The sequence below is a fragment of the Triturus cristatus genome, chromosome 7 (genome assembly GCF_964204655.1).
Source record: "Triturus cristatus chromosome 7, aTriCri1.1, whole genome shotgun sequence".
NCBI lineage: Eukaryota > Metazoa > Chordata > Amphibia > Caudata > Salamandridae > Triturus > Triturus cristatus.
In genome coordinates this window covers 267932959-267957363 of record NC_140590.1, presented here as the reverse complement: position 1 = coordinate 267957363, position 24405 = coordinate 267932959, and the positions used below count along the sequence as shown (strand labels likewise).

The window sequence follows — 24405 nt, the reverse complement described above, 5'->3', positions numbered from 1 at the left end:
AAAAAAGGCCAGAAAACCTTATCAAAGGACTTCTCCTAGTCCAGAGCCAATGCTGCAGCAGCTGGAGCTTGCAAAAGGGGTGCTTTTTTGATGACATGACAGAACATACGGATATGTTTATATAAAGTGCATTGCTGCCCAAAGGCCTCTCAGCGCTGAGAAGAGAGAGATGTTGGCGACGGAACCTGCGAGTAATCATCATGGTAACAGCCAAACCTTAAGTTTTTTCCTGAAGCTGGTTTATCACTTAGTAACCTGCCTTTGACAAAGCCTGTCTGAGAAGGGTGCGTTAGCTTCGTTATTAAAGGACTGAGACGGCACACTAAGGTCTTAGCATACATTTTGGTTTCCATGTTTATTAAGGAAATTGGCTTCAAGTCTTTTTGGGATCGGAGGGATCTTTCCCCTCTTTTGGGATCACAACAATATTAGCCTCCGCATCAGTGCCGGATACTGACCCCGTGGACGCAAAGTTGTTTAGCACATTCTCAAGGGGGCACTAATAATGGGACCAAGGGTTTTATAAAAGCTTGTGGGGAGGTCATCTGGCCCATGGGCCTTCCCAGATGGAATGAGTTTATTCGCCTACCGGATCTCACTCTGTTCTATCAGCTCATTCAGTCTCCTATTTGCATCAGTGGAAAGGACTTTTAAGTGTAAAGATTGAAGACATTTTAGATAGGTGTCTTTGGTAGTGGAGACTGAGGGGGGCTTGGAATATAGGTCAGTGTCGAATTTCTGGAAGATTGTATGAATATCTATCACCTGTTTCTGTTTTGATGGACTCTAGGCCTAGGGGGTCTTTAATATTAGAAATCAGTGTGGAGTTCCTCTTGAGTTTTAAATACGCAGCTAATGTTTTCCACGCTTTATTTAACTAAAATAATGTATTCCCTTTCTGTGCCTGGACCCAAAAGTGTGCATGTGTACTCCCAATTTTATTATATTCATATTTCAATTTCTTCAGTTGAGTCAGGGCAGACGGGTCTTTCAGACCTCTGAGTAACATTTCTTGGGATTTTATATGTCACCAATTTGTCTATATATTTTTTTCTCGGCCATGCGCCTTATCACCTGGCCTCAAAAACATTTTGAGGTAACCCAAAGAGTGACTGAAGAGGAGACAGAGGAAATGTTGCCTTCTAGGAACAATGTTAATTCCTATGACATCATTCAGGTCATCACCGACGCCTTATAAAGGTCAGCATGATGCATTACATGCATGGTAAAGAGGTCCATGCTAAACTCATACGTGGTAATGTACAGCCGCCATTCAAAATCAGAATTGGAGAAATGGCCAATTTCAGTAATGCTGATGGACTCCCACCTGCCAACCAGCGGGAATATCTGCACTTAGACCCTTCTTGGTTGGGTCATTGCAGAGCATCCACAAATCGTCCTGACATTACTCGCCACCTGTTCCATTGATGATTATTCTATGAGTGACCGGCTGAATGAAGACCGGCCGATAACCTAGCAGTGGTTTGAGGTGCACTACAAGATACTACCCTTCTGTTGATTGCCACCTGCAGTGGCTGGACGCAAACCTTCAGAATTTACGGATACTCACCGAGATTAGATTCTGTTTATTGTGGTATGAAATAATTATGTTGCCCCACCTAATAAGGATGCCTACTTAAGCAGCCTTCTTGAAGATCACAGGAGGACAGAAAATGCACAGCCAAAAAAGAGGACGTCGTTTCCTTAGAAAACAAAAACTGGCAAACAACGAGAAACAACTGTCACCAATAAAAAAGATGTAGGTGCATGCATGTATCTGGTACACAGAAGAATCAAAGGTATCGCAGGACCCAAAAAACACACGCAGAGAAGGAAAGAGTAGACCCGGAACAATCGCTGTTGAGATGCACTGAAGCTGTTCCATTGATCCTTTTAGAGTAAAGCTTCATGAAGTGGCCTGAATTAGACACCGTGAAGAAATTGAGTATTGAGAGCCAAGCCTCCTTTCAGGAACAATCGAAGAATGTAAAAGAGAGCAGCAATGTCTCCCGAAGAGCACAACCCCGAGGAGAGATGCTGAGGAGGCGCCTGACGCCTCTTAGATCATCAACGTGGAAGCTTCGTGGGTATAGAGGTACCTGAGAGAACCTGCCTGCAAGTGCTGAGTTTGGAAACACAAGCCAGATCATGTTTACCTGCGAACAATTGTCGGTGTCAGTGTAAAAGTGCTGGAGCTGTTAAATAGTATGTCTGTAGAACTGAACTACATATGGTTTGAGTGCAGCAGAGAATAAGGACAGAGTAGTTAAAGGTTAAGGAAAAGAGGCACCTTCACCGCACCCACATCTCTACTTCCATAACATCATTACTGAGGATGAAAAAGAAAAGTCACACCCTGGGGTTTTAGTTGGGCGAAGAATTTTATTGGTGACAACAACTGCTTGCATAAGTCCTTAGGTTGACCTCGTGGTCATGAGCTCCCCAAGAATGTGGTGCTATCGAAGTGTGTGCTTGTCAAACAGGTACTCCCCCAGGCCCGTCTGCGGCACCCCCAGGCGCTTCAGGTTGGTCACGTGGTCGCCAAGCTTCTTGATGGTCTTCACCTGTTCCTGCAGGTACACCGTCTCCAGGAAGTCGCAGAGCTGCCATAGAGAGAGGGGGATGGTTCAGAAGTTGAATTTAGTAGTTGATTTGTGCAGCACTTGCGCCCAAATATAACAGCAAACAAGGTACTTTCTTAAGAGTGAAGTCAGACGACTGTTGTGGAAGTAAATACGTGGGATGCAGACATTACACAGCATCAAAGTCCCTTTATCAGCAGCCAGTTCAGTTGTCATTATGTCAGAGTTGTTTTTGTGTCCACTTTCTCTTTAGGTGACCTGCATAGACATGGTTTGCCGCCTTGTTTGCTATTGCCGGTGGGTCTTCTAATATAAGAGCCAGGTTTTCTTTTTCACCCTTACTAACAAATACTTCCCAAACTGCCCCTCTGGTTTGTGGGGTGAGGGGTTGTGAATGGAGTGAAACCCTGCAGCTTAGTTATCAGGGAAGGGTTGTGTTTGGGGGTGTGCATGAATGAAGTCACGAGTGTTGGAATATTTTTGGAGTGGAAGGATTTAATGGTCTCCCCAAGCACTGAAAGTCTGGGGGTGCACTAGCATCTGTACAATCTTGCTCGAGCCCCTTTGAAGTAAAGCCTGCATAGCTTCTGTTCAGAGACCTCACTGGAGACGATTTTCTGAATAAATCCTAACTGACGTCCCTGCACCCCAAACACTGTCCCCCTCAAGCACCCATTCCTCGGGAGTCTGCCCGTCGAAGTATTCGACAAGGATTTGCTTGAGCGGGTTGAACATTTTGCAAACTCTAACTAAATATACAAACCAGTCGGGTACATCTTTCTTGACACATTTTTGTGCGATTATTTTAACGCTCCCAGAGTTATTCCTCCTTGCCTCTAACAAGTTCTCCCTAAAAATGTATTTCCAGACCGTCCTTCAGTTGCAGCAATCGGCACACGGACACATTCCCCACTTCACGGTACGTGGACATAGGGCAGCCTGCTCTAGTGTTCTATGTGTTTGTTTCTGACTCCACATTTCTATTGAAGCCAATAGAGGGGCCCACACCCCTTTCTGTAAGCTAAACAAGGCATGCTTTCGTGGCGGGGGTTGCCATTTCATTATCAGATTAGAATACCGAACCCTAAACAGCCTTTCTATTTTCCCTTCCCATTGACAACGCCATGTCCCTCACCTGAGGTGACCCCCGCATCAGAGAGGATTCAAATACCCCGACACCATTCTTCCAGAAATCGGGGCAGGTGGCCCGATCGCTCACTGTTCCCACCCCTTAAACTTGGCATAAGTGATTAAGGAGCTGCTAAGAAAGTTGTGAGATTCACACACCGTCCCCGATTTCAAGTGTTTCTTAGGACTGGTGCTCCATTAAACATCCTTCTGATTTTAGAGTTTAAACGAGGATATGTGTCATATTGGTTATAAATTCTTTAACAAAATCCCTTTGACGTGTGCACTGTCTCTTTTTCACTGGTGTCGATCCTTTACATGTTTTATTTGCTTTGAACTCCTATAGATCGACGAATTATTGAATATCACTAAAATGTTAAGTTAGGATGAGAACACGGAAGACATCCAACATAAATAATGTTTTATGTGTAAGTTTCCTCCCATTCATAATTTTATAAATGATGAGGACAAATGTATGATTAATCGATTAGATTTCTTGAGTCGAATTGATTCTGACTCACCTGAGCAGAGCGGGGGCGGGGGGCACACTGTATGTTTAATGTTGATTCCAGTCCCATGTTCAGCAGCTAGACCGACATGCGAAGAGTATGTTGGCCGTGGCTGTCCGTCACAGCGCCTGGAGCTGTGGAGCGCCAAGTGGGACATGTCCATAGCTTTGGATCGCATCTCCATCTACCGTTGGAGCCCTTCCCCGACGAGTCCGACCCACAGAGGAGCCACCCAATATTTCACGCTGTATTTGTGTTGTGGTATAAGTAATGTGACTATAGCGTGACCCCAGCTACAAAGCAACCCAACGCTGTGAACAGAGCAACGCCTTGCTGTTGGCACTGCTGTTTCAAGAGGATGAGCGCCCTTAATAATTAGCAATACTAAAAATACACGTATGAATCCTGGCTCTCCTCTGTGGTTCAGCCTGGACCTTCAATCTGCAATTCCTTCTTGAAGTCTGGGATCCCCACAGGGCACTAGGCACTTGCACGGTGTCCGGCTCTTTCCATACTCACGTGGGGGTCGCTCTTCTCTGTTGCCAACTTGTGCAAGTCCAGCAGGGCCTGGTTCATTGTCTTGTGCAGGTGGAGAGCAGCCTGTAGGGCCTCTAAGGAGTTACCCCAGGTCTCCTTCTCGGGCTTCTGCAGGAGATGAGGTGAAAGTGAGAGATATCCTGTGTCGTAACATATACATCTGTAACTTCTACTGCAGAGACACCGTGAGAACTCAAACAGACTTAGCTTTACACTTCCTACGGATTCACCATGACACCTCTCAGATATACTGTAACTCCTCCCACAGATACGTACTGTCAGTGCTCCTCCTATAATCATAAACATATGAATTATGCCATGGCACTTGGTACAGATAAACCCTGACACTGTGTACAGATATTCCCAGACACCTCCCACAGAAGCACGCCTACATCTCCCACTGACACAGCCTGACATATCCTGCAGATAAATATTCCCACCTCCCTCGTGCAGATATCCCCAGCACCTCGAATGGATACACCCTTACACCTTCTATTGATACAATTCCTCCTCTGGGTACATCCTTCCATCTCCTACAGATACAACCAGACACTTCTTAATGGTTCACCCATGCACCGCCAACAGACACAACCGTACACTCCTACAGAAATACCCTTTCACACACACTCAATATTTGGGCTTAACCTTCAAGAGGAACTTTAACTGGGTTATACATTCAAATTCCATCAAGCAGAAGGCCTTATTGCAGGTCAGCTGTTTCTCAAGTTGTAATAGCAGATTTGGGGGACTCTCTCATCTTCCACTACTAAGGGCCTATGAGGAGAAGATACCTCCACTGGGTCTATATGGAGGAGATTTTTTTTGCGCTTGACTTGACATATTAATGGGACAGATTAGAAGGGGTTGTGCTTAGAAGGCTTCTATCCCTCCCACAGGGCACTATGATTCAGGCCATAAGGAGAGAGTGCAATCTGGGCTCTTGGAGCCTGATGACCTTTACTCAGGCTCTAAGATATTTCAATACATTTTTGGAGGATGATGAGGTGTTTAAAGTCTACAAATTATGTTGGAAAGAGATTCAATGCAGCGAAAGAATTTAGGCAAAGGCTGTAAAGAATAGATGTATTACTCTAAGGAACCTCCATTTAGATAGCTGTACAATTACATCTTGGTCCCCCTTCCCAGGCAAGCACACGTTAAAAGAAATCTGTTGATTTGGTGTCCAAATTGAATGACTTATCTTATCTGTGCAAGAAACCATGCATTAGTTTCTCAATTCCTACACTGGGCCAGGACACTGTTTTTCCTTATTTATCGCAGCTACCAGACCCAGGGTGGCAAAATGAAATATTGAGGGTCAGGGTGGGTTGCAATCCAGTTTTTTTATCCCACCTATACTGGACCAGAGTCCAGCATAACAGTAGTCTCTGCCCCTTCCTCCTGAAAGTTAAATGTTCCCTACTGCATATACTGATGGACTGTGTCTTATAGCTTGTAAATCGAATTAAGTTTTTAAGACCTCTGTTTTTTAAATCTGGTGGTGTCAATAGGAGAAAAGCTGTGGAGCTGTTGACAGAAATGCGTTACTTAGATGTGGGTTTTGGAATTGCTAGTTTTTACAGTCTGTTAAACAGAGTTTTAATGATGAACTGCAGTGGGTTGGGGGTGTTTGGTAGTTAGGATGGGACGTTTTTTATGATCGTAACTGTCATTTGTGTTTTAGAATGTTTTATGGACAATTGTCTAAATAAAATAAACATACTTACTTTCACAAACCTCCCACAGATACACATTTAAACTTCGTCCAGATACACCCATACACCTCCCACAGATGCACACCTACATCTGCCATAGATACAGCCTGACATCTCCTGCAGATAACTCTTCCCACTTTCAGATACCCCCTAACACCTCAAAAGGGTACACCTTTACATATTCTGTAGATACAACACCTACTCCAGGTTTATCCTTCCATCTCCTACAGATACACATTTCTATCTCCCACGGATGCAACCTACCATCTCCTACTGATTCACCCTTACATCTCCAACAGATTCACCCTTAATCTCCAGCAGATACAACCTGATACCTCCTACAGATACACCCTTCCATCTCCTACAGATTCACCCTTATTCCTCCTACAGATTCACCCTTACTCCTCCTACAGATTCACCCTTACACCTCCATCAGATTCAACCTTACACTCCCTACAGATATAAACTTACACTTCCTACAGATACACACTATACTTCCCAGTGAAACACCCTTACACTTTTCCCCCACACACCTCCGACAGAAACTCCTCTACTTGTCACAGATGCAACCTTACACCCTTACATCTCCCCTACAGATACAACCAGACACATCCTACAGATACACCCATATTCTTCCCGTTGATACACCCCCGCACCTGACAGATACAATAGGACACCTGCTCCATGTACATCCTTACATGTCCTACTGATACTCTCATGCATCCTACAGCTACAACATTTCTACTTCCTATATTCAACATCTAAAGTATTCAGAGTTTTAAATGAATAAATAAATAATTAGGCAACTGTTGGAAAAATGGGCAAGCAAATCAGAACAAACAAATAAAAAACTGAAAACCCAGAACCAAATCTATATGAAAAACAATATAATAGTATCAAAAAGACAAATAGTGCACAAAACACATGGTTAATGTACCTAGATAATTACATAGTGCAAAATAATTTTTTTTTAAATTATATTTTTTTTAAAAGAAGAGCGGTATATTCCTCCATCTGAAAAATAACAAAACGGGCCTAGATATGCAATCGCGCTTCCACATTCATCCTTCTGGAATAGGTACAGTAGGTTTGTGAGTTTATATGAAAAAACAACCTATCGAATAAAAATAACCTTCTTCATTTAAAAAAAAAAAGAGAGAGAAATATAAACAATGGTATGTGCCAGTTTGCTTCTTCATGGATCAGATTACAATGACCCTCACTCATTTATTGTCATATTATACTAGCCAAACATTGTCAATTATGTAGCTTTTTGCAATCAGATAGAATGAATACAATTCTGTTCAGCTAATAAAGTTCTAGCATATACAAATACAGCATTTCTTATAAATATAACCATTAGTGACCTTGTCACAATCAAATGGAGTGAATACAGTGTTACTCAACTAATAAAGTTATTACATGTGCAAAAAAAGCATGGCTTATAGATTTGACCAATAGTGACCCTACACACGTTTCGGCTCTGCAGCCTTAATCAGGAAGCCATGATGAATAACACCTTAATTAATGCACAGTATGGTGTGGTTGAATAAATGCGGGATCAAAGCCCCTCTGTATATTAACGCATTATGCCAGTCTTGCAGTAAGGAGAATTAAAGACCACGTATATTTCTGTAGTATCTGGAAATACTGCACTCTGGCTGTATGTTGCCGGCCAGCGAGGTCTCCGATGGATGAGTCATCAAAGCGCAGTCCCCTCTCAGTATGTTGTTTAATTCCAATTATGTAAATACAGGGCACCGTGCTCCCCGTAAAAATAATCACACAGATCTCAAATAGGTGTGGGACATTGCCCTAGTGCGGATCCCGCTACTGACGGCAAACTCCTCAGATTAGGTGGGCTCAACAGATGCCCAATTAGTACTCCGCCAGCGCGAGATGTCCTCGAGGCCCAATGCCATGACCTCTTGATACCCCCTATAGTACAACCTATCACATCCTACATTTACACTCCTACCCCATTGGTGGCAGATGAGGTTAATAGGTGAATCTGACAGATGTAGGGGATGGGCTTCCATAGAGTGAATCCTGTATGAGTTCCTTCGCACAGATTGTGTATAGCGGATGGATAGCTTGTTAGTTTAGGGAGAAAACTATTAGGTCTCTGCTCGGTTTATGGAGGCAAAGCACCCATGTGAGGTAGGTGGGCACTCCTCTGTGAAGTGTCTGTGTTCTAGGAAGAGAACCTTAAATTCCGGTCTTCATTTGTTGAGTAGTGAGGCAGGAAGTTCTGAGCTGTGAGCTGCTTTCGACAAGCTTACATTTCCTATGAGACTTGCCAATGCGTCAGCTCTGGGTGTCTGCCACAAAAGCCCTAGATTTCTGTTGCCTTGGGTTCCTCCCTCGGGGCCTAGCTGGCTGCCTGGAAGCCTCATGCTTGATGGAATAATTTGCATTCTGGGGTAATCATGATGGAGGTTTAATATTTTACACTGTGTGGTGAATTTAGAGAGGATGCAGACGATACCCAATTATACCTGAAGATCGCCTCCCCCGAAGACATTCAGTCCCTCAACTCAGTCCTGCTGGAAACACAAAGCTGGTTGACATGTAATCACCTGAAGCTAAATGCTCTTAAAACGGAATTCCTACTGATCTCACCCAACAACCAATCCCTTTTCATGGAACAATGGTTCAATCAGCTGACTGCTCTTAACTGTAGACCGCACCTCGTTAACTCGGCATCTTCTCTGGGTATCATTCTTGACAATAGGCTGAACATGCAGAAGCATATCAGTTCCCTCACCAAAGGAGCGAACTTCCAACTCATCCTACTTAGGAAACTCAAACCCTTTCTCCCTGCTTCTGACCTAAAGGTTGCAGTACAAGCATTAGTGACCTCAAAGCTGGACTATGGTAGCACAACACTTTGCGGCCTGCCTAGAGTGAGGGCGGCTCCTCTTAGGTCTACCCTCAATTCTGCTGCTAGGCTCTTAACTGGCACAATAAAATACCACCACATCTCTCCAGACTTGCCGGACTTGAATTGGCTTCCATATGGAGCTCAGATACAGTTAAAAATTGCATGCATGGCTCACAAAGCCATCCACTTCAAGACCCTGCTATACCTCATGTGGAAACTGGAGCTCTCCTGTGGTTCTACAGCCTCCAGAAGCATCAGCACCCTTTTGCTAAAACCATAAAAATGTAAGAAAAAAAAGACCCATAACCGAGCCTTCTCAAGGGATAGCTCCGAGGATCTGGAACTCCCTTCACCCCAAAGTCAGGGTGAACCTTTCCACTGTCTTCTTCAAAAAAGAAGTCAAAGGGCTCCTGATGAAGAAATTTCTGCCTTAGCCTGGCTTCTTCATCCTGTTCTGGGTCCATACCCATTGACTCTGGCCCAGCCACCTGGTTCATGAGTATCTCGGACAATTCTAGACTGTGATCTTGTCACGCTGTCGATTCTGTTGTGTCTGTTTTTCCCTCATAAGAATGTTGGACAGTTTTAGACTTTGAATTTGTTGCTTTGTTTATTCTGTTTTCTTTGCTTATACCTAGGCCTGGGCGAAGCGCTACGCTCGCGTAGTTTGCGAAGTTCGCGCTACTTCGCACTACGCGAACTGCACGTAGCACAGTGCGAACACGCGTAGCGTAGTGTTGCGTAGTGCTGCGGTCATTTTTTGCTTGCTCGCGGTCCTCAAGGTCAAGTTGGCGACCGCGAGCAAGCAAAATGACATCCCGGCGAGACTTTTTCCTTGTTCGCGATCAGCAACATCAAGTTGGCGATCGCGAGCATGGAAAATAAACCTGCCGGCGAGATTCCCAACGCGAGGTGGTCAGGTTTCTCATTGCGAGGGGTGGCGTATTCTCGCGACCGCTCGCGATGAGAAACTACCAGTTCGCGTTGAGAAAGCTGCCGCTCGAGTAAAAATCTACTCGAGCAGCAGAAAACTACAGCTCGCACTGTGCAAGATGCCATTTTCAATGATTGCACAGTGCCGGTTGCTTGTCCGCACTGTGCAATCATTGAAAACAACATCTTGCACAGTGCGAACATGTTACTACGCAGTTCGCGAAGTGCTACGCGTAGCTCGCGTAGTGCGAACTTCACTTTGTGTAGCTTCGCGAAGTGCTACTTCGCGAACTACGCCCACCCTTACTTATACCCTTCGTGATGCATAATCTGTAAAGTGCTCTGATACCCTCGGTGGTCATGTTCGCGCTATATAAAACTTTCTAAATAAATAAATATATTCAAATAATGCTGTAAACCATGCAAAGCTAAAGAATTTTAATTTCCTTTGCAAAATGGTGTATATTCCAAATATCCTTGCATTAAGTTCAGCCTGGAGTTCAAGGTAATTACAACAAACATGGTGATGGAAGGAAATCCTAAATGTATCTTAGCTACTGGTGATTACTCGGGCCCAAATCCTGGTCTGTCATTTTGTGCCCCCGGTGCCACTGTAGACCGAGGCCAGCCGCGGAGCTCCAATAGGAACAGTCCAGTCCCAACTGACCCCTCCAGCAACCCCAGACTGGGTTCGGTTCAAGATGGCTGCCATGACTACTCAGGATGTGAAGGCGTACAGCAAGCCGCTTAGAATGGAGCTTTATTCATAGGCAGGTGACGGGCACGGACGGTCTGGTTGGTGCACAGGCTCACGGAGAACGCAAAATCCGACAGGGGGCTCTTTGCTGCAGGTCACACGGGGGAACGCATCTGCATGCCTCTGAAGTGAGTCAGCACAGCACAGCATTACAGCGTTACTGACTGAGTGAGCTGTGGCCCTAGTGCCGGAATGAGGTGAAGTGACAAAGTTCCTGTGCCACCTCGTAGGTCAGGCCACTGCTAAAGGCAGGGCTGCCGCAACAACTTATCAAAATGTGAATGAAATAAATATGAGCTGCAGCGAGGCCCCAAACTCCTCCCCTGGCAGTGGCCTCCTTCCAAGACAGCAGAAAAGAATGGGACTTAGTCTGTGGGTCTGGCCGGTTTTCTGACAACAAGGCAGTAGAAGGGCATTGACGCCCTCCCCTCCCCTGCACTGAAGGTGGATCGGCTCCTCCCCTTAATCCCTGCCTAGGAGAACATGTATGGGGCAGATTTATGTTCCCTGGCGCATCCCTGCAAATCAGCATGGATGCGCCAGGGAAGATGCGTCACGCAAGTTTGCCCTTGCGCCACCGCAGATGCGCCGCATTTACAATGCGGTGCATCGTGGCGCAAGGACAAGCAGATACGTGACGCATCTGCCGGCGTAAGGTTGGCGCAGTGCTGAAGTTGCGTCGCAAGCACGACGCAACTCCAGCACTGTTCCAACCTACCCATCCCTAACATGGTGCGTCAAGCCTTACGCCTGCTTCAAGCAGGCGCAGGGTTTTGACGCATCAGCGTTGGGAAAGTGACTCAGTGAAATCTTATAGATTTCACTGAGTCACTTTTCAGGGGCGTTCCTGTGACGGAAAGCCCCCCCTTGAGTAGAAACGCCCACATGAAACCTGATGCAGGTTTCATATGGCGCAGGGCTTTACACCGTGACGCATCTCCATAGATGCGTCACAATGTAAATGGGGCGCAACATGGCGCAGGGTTTACGCCGCCGCTGCGTCACAAAAGTGACGCAACGGCGGCGTAAAAGTGGCGCAAGTCTGATATAAATCTGCCCCTAAATATCTAGCTGGAGTGCTTCCCCCAACTATCCCTAACACCAGCGGGACTCTCCTGCGACTAGACTTGCCGCAGATTTCACAAACATAACCTTTCACCTCCATCCAGGTGAGGGGTGCTTGGGCGCCTCACAGGTTCAAGCAATAAAATACTCACACCTGGAACTCTGACCCTGGTTGAAAGGAACCGCGCCTTCTATGCTCATCTCCTCCAAGTGTAGAGATTATCCTGCTCCAGTTGAACGAGAAGAACCTGGAAAACTACTAGTTCGAGGCACTAGTGAGAAAGACACCGGCTCATGGCCTGCAGAGTGACATACCAAAGGGATGGCGCGGGGTTCCTTCGTTCCAAGACCGCCGCTTCATGGTGGAGCACAAAGTAGAATGAGATGTACTTCCCAAAAATGTCAACTGATCGGAGAACAGAGTCTCACCTCATGGAGAATACGCTGCTGTCTTTGTCCAGTCTGGGACAAGTGCTTGTGATGCCTCCAGTTGCATGTCCCCCCCTCCCCCAAATTCATACAGTTTACACTTTTGCCATGCAGGCCCTGATCCCCAGAAACTGTGCGCGATGGCAACTCTAGCCATGTCTAGCTGGCCTATGCCGCTTTCTGGCCAGCTGCATATTCAAGCTCTTTTCTGGGATGAAGAATCATGGCCTACCTGGTAGTATAGAGGTTACCTGGTGGGAGGGAGTGTTGTGTACTTTATAGGGTACAGATATTGACTGCTGTGCCCGGGGGTGATGCCTACCAGGAGGTTCATTTAAAATTCAGCGACTGCTGCAACCGCGTGATCATCTATCACTTGCACATGCAGGCGGATTATTGGCTGTCACAGGTGAGACTGGAATGGCTTTCTATTGGATTAGTGATCAGCTGCTTATCTTCCACTGCGGAAACTTGGGTTCTCTTCCGGCGCTGGCTCTTGACCAACATGGTGTCATCCTCGGAAAGTCACTATGTGTACATCTGCCGCAAATTGTAAAAGAGTGTAATTTATAGTACTTTTAGATAGTGTATACATAAAATATGTGTAATGTAGTGTCCCAAACAGGTTTTCACCCCCCTTTCGCATCCTTGTTTTTGCAATATGGTTTCAGCTGGGCGAAAGGGAACCGAACTGTAGTGAAGCGGAGCATGTTCTTGTTCAGGATTGGAGCTGCAGCACTCCCTGACAGGAGGAGGGAGATTTAGGGAGCATGCATGTTAGAAGTGACCACTCACCCAATCCTGCCAGTCTTAACCGAGTGCAGCTAGCAGGAGTGACCCAGCCTTCACAAGCACTCCATCGCTGCCAGGAGTATCTTGCACAAGCCCATGCTAGCCCAATGTCGGCTCCACTGCAGAAGAACGCGCCGGCGCCCCACATTTTTTAAGACTTCCACCTCTCTGGCTTAGGAGAACCTGTGTTCTCGTGTTAGGGGTGGGCAAAGATTTGATTTTGGTATTAAAACTGCATAAAGTGCACAGCCTTTGGTGGTTACTAAATAGTGAAAATTGTGCATTGTGCCTAGGTTTGCTTAGGAGTGAAACATTCCTGCAAAAGCGTTTTTGGCAGACTTTTTTGGGGTTGGAAAATCTTCCTATAAAAAGTACGGGTTTCTTGTTTTTTGTTTCATCATTAGAAGCCTAGTTCTTGAAGATGTTTCACCTCCAAGCTCATGAAATCCTCAATGTTTTAAAAAACGTTGAAAAGTGTGTATAGGTAAAGTTTCACAACGTCCCACTCTTGCTGTGGCTGCACACGCCCGTTTGCCTTGAACCATTTAAACATCCTGCTATGGCACAGAAACATTGAGACTGCATGGTGCCATGCGCTGATGAACACTAGAAAGCTTCCCGCGCTCATCCCCTTACACAACAGTGCTGAATTCCAATGGATAACTGTGTAGAGTTGTTTCGTATTACACATAGTCTCCAGTTCATCCTACTTCTTAAGTCTCAAAACTGAAGAAGAGTTACTGCTAGCGCCTTCAAGTTTTCTTATATGTGTCATGCATATCATTATGTCACGTATTAAAAAATACATTGTAAATACCATTAATTTGGTGATAATTGTGTTGTACTGTTTTGGAATAAATCATTGATCCACCCACCTCCTGTGGAGCTCTGGCCTTGAACAGCACACCTGTTAAGAGTACGAGGGTCCACACCAGAGTGGTCCGCACCCGCGTTTTTAGTACTAGGGCGCACACGGATCACAGGTCTCTCTGACAAGTACTCACCTGACAGAGTGGGTCATGTCTGAGGGAAGTTGCTGGCGTCATAAATAAGCGTAGCAGCAGCGTCTTTGCCACCAACATCCAGATGGAGAATATAGCACAGAGCGGCCATTACTGGGACTTCTCAGTCCATGTTGTGAAGGCTTTGAGAGATTGGCAGTTGGGTCAGACACCTTCTGGAGAATTCCTGCTTCCCAGTTATGTCATCTTGCAGGTGGGACATTGTCATTCATTCCATCCAGCCTGTATTTTGCACAATGGTTTTTTACCAGTTCAATATGGCGGAATTCCTTCCAAGTTACTATGAGACACTTTTTGTGCTATTTTAATGTAAATGCGTGCCGTTTTTCAGTGCACTGCAATGCTTCCAGTTCGGTTTTACCAGCGAGATCATTGCTCTCTTGCTTCTCATTTTTGTCCGTGAGGTATTCCCACTTCTTTTCTTTATTCTTTAGCTCTGAGTTTACAAATCTGCAATGTACACATTACCTTAACACGTACAATCCTGCTTGTATTCCTGTAGTGTGATGGGTTGCATTGCTTCTTCTTCTTTAGCAACCCCAAAGGTTGTTATGCCACTAGCTTTTTCTTCCTACAGAAAGTGATTTCTTTTTGGGGGGCCTTCTCAATTGCCATGGCTTTTGATCATTAACTGGGAGAGTGGCTATTTAAAGGGATCACCCTTATTTTGGGGTCAAAGAATTCCCAGATAAAGTAACAACCATCACATCCTCTTCTCAACATCACCTTGCTGCAATAGGTGGTCTGAGAAAGCTACAGGCTACAATGTGTTTTCAGCTGGCTGGTTACTCTCTGTTTGCTTCCAGGATCTGGGCAACTGCCTGACATGTAGCATGTGCCATGTGCTTAAATGCAAGTTGAGCATAACCCAGGCAGAGTTCTGGTTGCATTATAGCTTGATAGTCGCTACCTGCTATACGGTATAAACGCAAGTGTAGAAGCAAGCCATTATTTTGTGACGCGAGAACCAGAGCGACTCTGTGGACCAGCATTAGAAGGACTATAGTGATTGTCAAAATTAGTGGAAGATTGGAGGTGGAGTTGACTTGGTGGATGAAGTGAAGTTCAAAGTCGGCTAGTACCTAACGATTTAGTACTTGTGAATGGTATGGGGTAGTGAAAGAAATGTACCAGTGTCCTATGTAACAATGATAGATGGTACAAGTAATACAAGGTAAAACAATTGGGTACTTAAGGCTGAAAAAAAGCCACAGTCTTTTCTTCAAGGAGTACAATATCCATGCACAAAAAAGTCAATGCCAAGCACTCCGACACAAATCAATATTCCAATCTTCAGTGAACAGTCTTCTTGTGTTCTTTATTCGTGAACCAAAATCAGCATACCTTTATTGAGCTCTTCACCACAAACGTGTGGAACAACAAAGGGGTCTAGATTTGCCCTTTCATACGCAAAACTATTTATGCGTTGGTTTGAGGAGAGGCAGCTTTGGGGCCCAGGTGGTGCGAAATGGGTAGACTATATGTATATCATTTGGGACGGTTTATAGATGACATACTGATCATTTAGACTGGATTTCTTAAGGATTTATTTGAGTTTGTTGCATATTTGAACTCTAATTCCAATAATATGAGTGTCACATTAAGCTATAGTTATGAGAGTATTCACTTTCTGGATGTGGAGTTGTATGTTAGTAATATTGATACTTCAAAGCTGAATATTTAGAAAAGAAGCTTCTTGAAATTCAGTGTTGCATGCATCTAGTGCGCACCCGAGACACCAACTAATGCCTATTCCAATTGGCGAGATGGTCTGAGCTAGAAGAAATTGTAGCTTAGGCAGTGAGTTCATACAGACTATTTATGATATTGAGGTTTTTGGCAAGGGGTTCTGATAGACAAAAAGCTATGATTGCAAGTGCTAAAGCTAGAAAATTAAATAGGAATGATACATTAAGAGATACAAATAAAAGAAACTTAAATACCAAGGACACAATAAGACTTATTACATCCTATGGCTTGGCGATTCATATAGTGACAACAATTGGTACTGAAATGCTTAGATATTCAGCAACTTTAAGTTACATTTATTAATATCAGTTCTCTTAAATTATATTTCGGACTTATAAAGTGATTGCAAATTTGAAGTTATATTAATTAATCTAATTACTATTCAGTCTTTTTGGTGGACCCTGCCAGTGGCGGCTGGTGACATTTGAAAGTGGTGAGGTGTAACACAATTGTCGTACAGCACTGTAGCGAGCGAGCGTAGTGAGCGAGGCCGAACCACCTACGGGTGGTTTGGGGGGGTTCTCCGACCAAATTTTGAAAAAAGAGTGGGCAAATGGTGCATTTTCAAGCAAATTTGAGAAAGAAGGACGGTTAATAAAGCAATTGTGAATCTGTTCTAATAAAGACAGTGACTGGCAAAACTGTCTATCGCTTGTTCTGCTGACATCCTAGGCGTGAAAAAAAAATATATATATACTATTACGTGTAAGGTTAGGTTTGTGCCAGAAATAATAATATAATCATGCCCACATTGACACATGCCCCAGTGATTTACAGCACAAAATGGGCGGGTGCACGCACTGCCAAACCTTTCAACCATGCACAAAGTCCACACAATTCTCCAAGCAGGGCTTTAAAACCCGGGGTTAGGTGCAAATTATACATCCGCTGTTTGCCATGCCATGCAATAACGAGAGGGTGTAAAATGTGCACCCATTACTACACCTCTTTTTTAATCGGGTCTTTGTTAGAAATGGCGCCCGGCTCACTCTCCTTTGGCCTCCTATCCTGTACTGCCCAAGCTATTATCTGCCCACTTCAGAAACTACAGAATAACCCTCATCGACTGCGCTGTATTTCAGATTTTGCTGCGGATACAATTCCACCTCAGAAAACAACCGGAAAGTAAAGCGATGCAGCTTAATCCATTCGTCTCGTCACCTGCAGTAAATTAGGCCTCCAACCCTCAAAAATATCTTCTTACCACTATTTGTGCTTTGCTTGAAGTGTCTTTTGTGATGGTGGCCCTGCCCTCAGGACACACCCGCTGACTCGCGACAACATATCATTTTCTATTACCCGAGAATTGTTTGGGAGTAAACTGAGAAATATCACACACCCTTTTGTACGCACCCAGCATCATCAGATTAATATGGAGTGCTTTTCAAGAATTCCATTTGAGTTTCTTTCTCTCTACAATGCGCTTGTTGGCTTCAACAAGACCCTCATTTCTTGCTATCCGGTGGCGAAGGACATACATTGGCTCGGTATAAAATGTATTCTATGAGACTGGGCTATCCCCTACGCCAGAAAATCACAACCAATATTGTTCGCAGTTTGTCATCCGCGCTCAGCCATCTGCATGTGCAAATGAGATCGTTTACATCGAGCACCTCATCACGACGTAAGGAAATTTGTATTTAGGTGTTGTCGCACCTTCCAGACAGGAATACAATGATAAAGTCCGCCTGCTGCCTTGCTGAATATGAGTTATACAAAAATCCGTTCAGGAAGGGGGAATCGTGAGTGGTAAAACATTTATGCAACTTATCAGCCAGTCTCTGGGCATTGAACTCGGGTGAGACCGCTCTACTCAGTGCAGCGCGCCAAAAGCCAACAGAAAATAAGACGAGCATATGTTTTTCCATTCAGCACTTTGAGGTGCGGAGCCTCGTTCTGATCTTTTGAATAATCACACAGGGAAGCGTTTCAGAAAGGGCTGGGTGTCTGAAACCCAAGCAGTGCTGAGATGTTAAACAGTTTGAGGCCACGCAAAACGAGGTCTGTGATGGGCGGTGCGTTTTCAGGTGGACGACACATCTGCTCAAGAAAATATTTTGAGTCTTGTGGCAGCTACAAAATCGTTCAAGCACAATAGAGCAGAGCTGATAGGATTAATTAAATGTACCATGGTGATCTCAGCGTGAATCCATTCTTTTTTTGCCAGGCTTGCTTGAATTTAATCTAGCATGTCCCGATCGAGCATTAATACCGTGTTTAATTGTCTGAACACAATGGAACAACAGACTTAGCATGCCTCGAATGAGCTCCTATTTTGAGAAATGAGCCGTGTTGAATACAGCATAGCACCACACCTAATATTTGTTGCTGCTTTTTGCAATCTTGGAATTCCAGATTTTAAAAAACAGAAGCGTAATCATGTGTACCTTCAGCTATAGAACACAGATGCGGCCGGCAAGACAGGCAGGCAGGGGGGTTGGGTCCTGGGGGGGGGGGGGTGTTCTTGTGGGGGGGAAGTGGGATGTAATCAAAATAAAATTAAAAACGTACCTTCCTCCCACTGCTTCCTCTGGGTCACGCACCACCGCCTCAGCTCCTGCTTCTCCCGGCCGGGCCTGCGTTTAGGGAGGCCATTTTCTCTATGTAGGCTGCATGCAGCCTACATAGAGAAAAAGAGAGAGTGCGCAACTGCGCATGACTGCGTTGGTCGGCCCTGGGACCGAACAAACAGTGAGCACCCAAGACAGTGGGCTAGCCACGCCTCCCCTGCACTCGTGCAGGAACGCCCACCCGCGCGTCCCCAACCAGGCACTCCAGGCACTTCTGCTTTCTTGCCGTGCGAGAAGCAGAAACATGAAATGGTAGTTTTACCATTTTATGTTTCTGCTTCTCGCACTGTGAGAAAGCAGTGGCGTGACGCCCCCACACCCCAATGGAAGAGCCGCCACTGGTTCACTCTGCTATGCCTTGACACCTAACACCTGGAGGTTACTTCAATGGCTTGATACCTATTAACTATTTGAAGTCTATTTAGTATTCGAATTTGGTATTTGTAGAAGATAGTAATCTATCCATTTAGTTTTCTAATTACAAAGTTATTTGTCATGCTTTCAAACTGCCAAGGTATCATATGTTAGTACTCTTAAGATGGCTGCGAGTAGTGCTCATTTTGTTTAAAAAGATATACTCGGGCTGCAGTAAGATGGCACCATTTTAGAACGCTATTACAATATGGAACCCACGGAGTTCTGAACACTATCCCATTTTATAGGATGCTTGTTTTTATTTTCGGAAATTTGCTATGCGTGTTTGATAAAATATATATTATTTTTTTGTTGAGCGTGGTAAACCTGCCCGGTGCAGAGTGCTTTTAAGATGGTTGCAAGGTTTGAACAAAATAGTCCTCTTTCTAATGAAGTATTTAAGTTGCACCAATATGGAACCGTTTCGGAGTGGCATATTACATTACAGACTGCTTTGCCACGACAGATATGTAAGATAAATCCTGGTAGTTTGATTTGGTGTTGTGTCTTTAGTTGTTTGTCTTGGCACATGCCTGATATATTATTTAGTTACTATGCATGAGTATTCTACTTGGCCTTCATTTTCTTTTTACTCTCACATAAATACAAGGTGAATCGTGAACGAAGTGCTGGCTTTACTTGGTGTTGAGGGGCTTTTGGCTAATTGTTCTGTGAACATTGCATGTCAGTAAATGTCGATTATATACGTATTTACTTTAAACCTAGTTTACTGTCAATTTGCAGTGTTTACACAACTAAGTACGTTTGAAACCAGAGTTGGTGATTTGAACGCAGGTGAGCTATGAGTCTGAATTTACGTTACTCTTTTGCCACACTATGGTTGAATTATTTATGGTTTTTATATTTCTTTATATTCTCTTATGTTATCCTTTCAAGACTTGTCTTGTGGCGTCCGCTGCTATGGTGTACCACACTAGGAAATACTATATATGATGTAATATACGCAGACATTTTTTATACTTACAGTATTCATTTGGATAATTTTGTCTCCAACATGGATTGCTTACTTATTCACTTCATTATGTTGGATTTACAGTTCTTACTCTGTTTTTTCTATGTTTTACTTCTCTGTGCATTATTACTTCAGTCACAGGGAATATGGTGGAGGCTTTTGTGTATAACTTGGAAGAGACTGGATTGCAATGTTTTATGTAAATTAATATTTTAGCCCTGAGGAAGTCACCTGGACTATGATTAGCCAGAGATGAAACACGTGTTGGCTAGTTTGTGGGGAAAATCTCAACAAAAATATGCTGATTTTGTTTCACGAATAAAGAACACAAGAAGACTGTTCAGAGAAGAGTGAATATTGATGTGTGTCAGAGTGCTCGGGATAGCTCTTTGAGCAATAGCCTGTTGCCTACAGACATGCAGAAAGATATGCTGCACATAGAAATACACCTGCACACCTCTCTCAGATACATCTGATGGTGTGTATCTGCACTCTTTTACTACATGGCAGAGTCAACTCCGCTGGGATGACCGTCTTCCCTTTGCTCTATAGTCCCATGGCATTGTAGAAGCAAACTGCTGAGCCCAGTGACCAATCACTGGTGCAACAGTGACACCCATCGGACTGTAAGGGTATGGCATTTGTAAGATTCTGGAGGACCTGCTTGCTGTAGTAGTCTCAGGAGGTCCCTATGGATTATTTGCCTAGAACTTCATGGGGATAGAGTGTTGCCAGAGGTCAACACATTTACAGAGAAACAATGAGGAGGCCAGGAGATCTGAAAGAGTGTAGACATAGCCTTTGTTTTGCCCTTGCACAGCAAACATAAAGCACTGCAGACATAGCCTTAGGTTGACTCTTTCATGGCAGACCTCAGAGAGTCTAGATAAAGCAGAAGGCCCAGATATACTAAGGGCTTACGTCGCTGTTGTGTCACACAAAGCAACACAGGCCCTTAATATTTACAAAGCCACGCAAAGCCACCTTGCTTGGTTCGGCATGGCTTAGGAAATGTGGAGTAAAGCAAGGCAGCACAAGTCGTTGCCTAGCGTTACTCTGCGTTGGGAAGGCATTCCATGGGTGGAATGTGGATATTCCCACACATCCACCCATGGATTTTGGTACATTCCCAGATTTACTTAGATCAATAAACCTGGGAATGTGTCAAAATGGCGCGCCACCCGAACAGAGGTGTAACAAGGAGAAATATCTTTATATCTTTATTTCTCCTCGTCATTTCCTCCCTCTACATCAGCTGCATTATGCAGCACACTTAGAATGAGGAAAATGGCTCTCACATTTTCTTTAGTTCAGCATGAGGTCGCTTCCTGCACAAAAATAATCCTTTCTTATACAGCAGCAGCATCAGATCACAGAGAATGTGTAGATAGCCTTGGTTTAGTCCTTGAACGGTAGACCGCCTGCACCATAGACATAGCCCTGGTTTGACCCTTGCATGCCAGACTTCAGGGAGTCTTGGTATAGCCTTGGTTTGTCTAGTGCATACAAGACGTAGTGGTGGTCCATGCTATGGGCTGAACTTTTTCAAGGTAGGACACAAGATAGTACTGACTTGGCCACCAATGCCATTCCACAGTAGAACTTGAGAAGGAGATGGCACAGTATTACTGGAGCTTTCCATAGAGGATTTGCAGTGGTGAGGACTCAGAGTAGCCTTATGTTTCTCGCAAAGTTTCATCAGTTTTATTTTCGTTTATGAAAATAATTTTTTAGGTCGTCGTATGAAGCCTGATGTGGTAGCACAGTATTCAGAGGAACATTGAGCTTGTCAAAGTAAGAGAAAATTCCTACTGTATTCTATAAGTGTATGATTTGGCATATAGATAAGTAGGATTGATATGTTTCAATGGTTTTCCTTGTTTTTAGAAATACACGTCTTCTTTGAATTCACTAAATCGGCTGATCTAGACTACGAAGGAGGTAAGAGAGAGGTGCCCTGTGAGGCAGTGAGTGTAAAGAGAGGGGTCCTTGAGTGTCTAGGGTAATTGAAAAAGTGCTCTTTTTCTTTTCCAGCTAGGAGGTCCTGAAGAGAACCCCGAGAGTTAAGGTGGTTCGAAACGCGTAGACCTGAGTTGTGCCACGAGAATTGAGAATTGTTTACATATCAAAGTTTGATTGTATACAGATATTGTTTGAATACAATTTTTCTGTGGCCTATGTAGAATTAGTTTATAAGTTTCTAGGAATCGTGTGTAGTGCTGTTGGGAGCTTTGAGTGCTGGATGAAGTGGTGATTGAAAATGTGGATGAATGAGAATGTATGGATTTTGTACAAATAGAGTGTAATGGGTTATAAGTGTTGTGGAATGGTAGTAAAATGTTTGTGTATTGAATGATGGGAATGATGTGATGTGTAAGAATTTTTTAAGGATTTTTCGAGTAATGGTGTCATTTAAAGAAATGTGATTTGAAAAATAGAAATAAAGAAAGATTGGATTTATTCAGGCGGAAAAAGAGGTCTGTGAAACATGTTTTATTTCAATGTGAGTTCCTAAAAGTAAATATTAGTAATTAGATATCACTATTGGCATTCTTGCTGTTTCTTGTTTAATTGTGGCTCAGCCTTACTGATTAGAGTCCAAACCCAGTTTTGGTTTGTCGTTCATTTAGCAGATGGTGATCTGCGAGCTTTCTATGAGCTGTGACTATTCGACTTGGTATTAGAAATAAGCATGGCGGAAGTTGATCCGCATATTTGAGAATTTAGTATCAAAGTGTATTTGAGAGAGTCGATTGAGTTTAGATTTGATTGTGTTGGTAGTATTGGAGGTACGATGTCAGAGCAGGACACGTTTGCATATAGTGAAGAACACATAAAAAAATTGCTAGACTCTCCCCCTCTTTTTGCTTCGGCCTCCTTGAGTGCCTCAGCAAAAAACCAAAACGAGTCTGATAAACTTCTGAGATTAAAGAAAAAACAAATCCGAACAGATTTACATGGACATTTCTTAATTCAACATTTAAAGGCAGGCACCATCCCGGGAGGATTACAAATTAAAAACATTCCAGTCATTTTTACAGAGGACCCGTTATATAAAAAAGGCTATCGTTTTATAGAAACTAAATGTAGTAGGGACCTGATGGTCCTTACAGTAGAAACTGTGCTACGTATTTCAATACAACAATTGGAAGAAATAGAGATTTTGGAATCAGAAATCAAAGCAAATCAAACGATCACAGATTCAAAGGCTCTACTAGAGAAAGTTGAAAAAGATATATCAGAATTCAAGGACTATACCACAATCAGAAAGGGAGCAAATTTTAAAAAGATAAAATACATTTCTCATTGGAGAAGGTGTACCCATACCTCCAGTCGGATTTCTACTTAAGAACTGAATCACGTAGATACCTCCCGGAATTTCAAGGAAGATCTTCAAAGAATTTTATAACATTATCTGAAACATCATCCGCTTCTAGTGGAAGTGAGGGAGAAAGTAACGAAGAACGTAGAAATATTAACAGAAGAGGTAATTTTCAACAGCAACAAACTCCTTTTTAGGGAGAGGCCAACAAAAAACACGGGTGAGAACACGATTCAACGACCAACCGTGGGAGATGTCCACCCGTCGACAGAACTACAAAAATTAATAGTGTCGCCTATCTATAATCTTTCTGAAAAAATCCTCACTAAAGATGAACAAAGTAGATTGGAAAAAGGTTTATCGTTTGTCCCTTCAAGAAATACGGATTTCGTGAGGCTTAAAACTGAGGCTATTGAATTCTGTTGTAAAATTCGCCTAAAAACCTTTTTTGCAGAAAATATATATACGGCAAATATGGAGGTAACAGGCTTAAAGAAAAAGTCATCTTTTTGTCCACCAGCCAACAAAATCCCAATAGAAGTAGTAATCTGAGAAAAAACTATTCTATCAGCCATCACAGATATGGAAAAGAAAAAGACATGGGTGAAATATAATACATCAAAACCACAAATGGAAGCTTTATTAAATTTGAAGAACGATCAATCAATTATAATAAAGCAGGCTGATAAAGGGGGCTCCATTGTCGTATGGGACACATCAAAATACACCGTGGAAGTAATGAGACAGTTAGAAGATAACAATTGTTATAGAAAGATCTCAAAAGATCCAACATTAGATCTACAAAAACAACTTTTCACTATTCTAGAAAAAGGTTTCCAACAAGGATTTCTGGCCAAGAAGGAATATGAACATCTTCAGAACAAGAATCCCAGAACTCCACTGTTCTATGTACTTACAAAAGTGCATACAAATTAGACCTCACCCCCAGGACGACCAATTGTCTCGGGGTGCGAATCCCTGATGGAGCCCATCTCAAAATCCGTTGAGCATTTTCTAAAACCAT

General features: G+C 43.6%; 1 protein-coding gene across 2 annotated transcripts in view; it reads right to left on the bottom strand.

Annotated features, from left to right (window-relative positions):
• Positions 1-2372: 2372 nt before the first annotated feature.
• The window catches only part of LOC146809378 (ferritin heavy chain A-like), a 287383-nt gene continuing 265350 nt past the window's right edge, over positions 2373-24405 (bottom strand). For both annotated transcript variants that reach the window (XM_085616195.1, XM_085616194.1), the window contains exons 3-4: positions 4739-4864; positions 2373-2603 (exon numbers count right to left, since the gene is read on the bottom strand). In XM_085616195.1, coding sequence (XP_085472321.1) covers positions 2457-2603; positions 4739-4864 — 273 coding nt within the window. In that variant the 3' untranslated portion in view covers positions 2373-2456. The remainder of the gene's footprint in view (positions 2604-4738; positions 4865-24405) is intronic.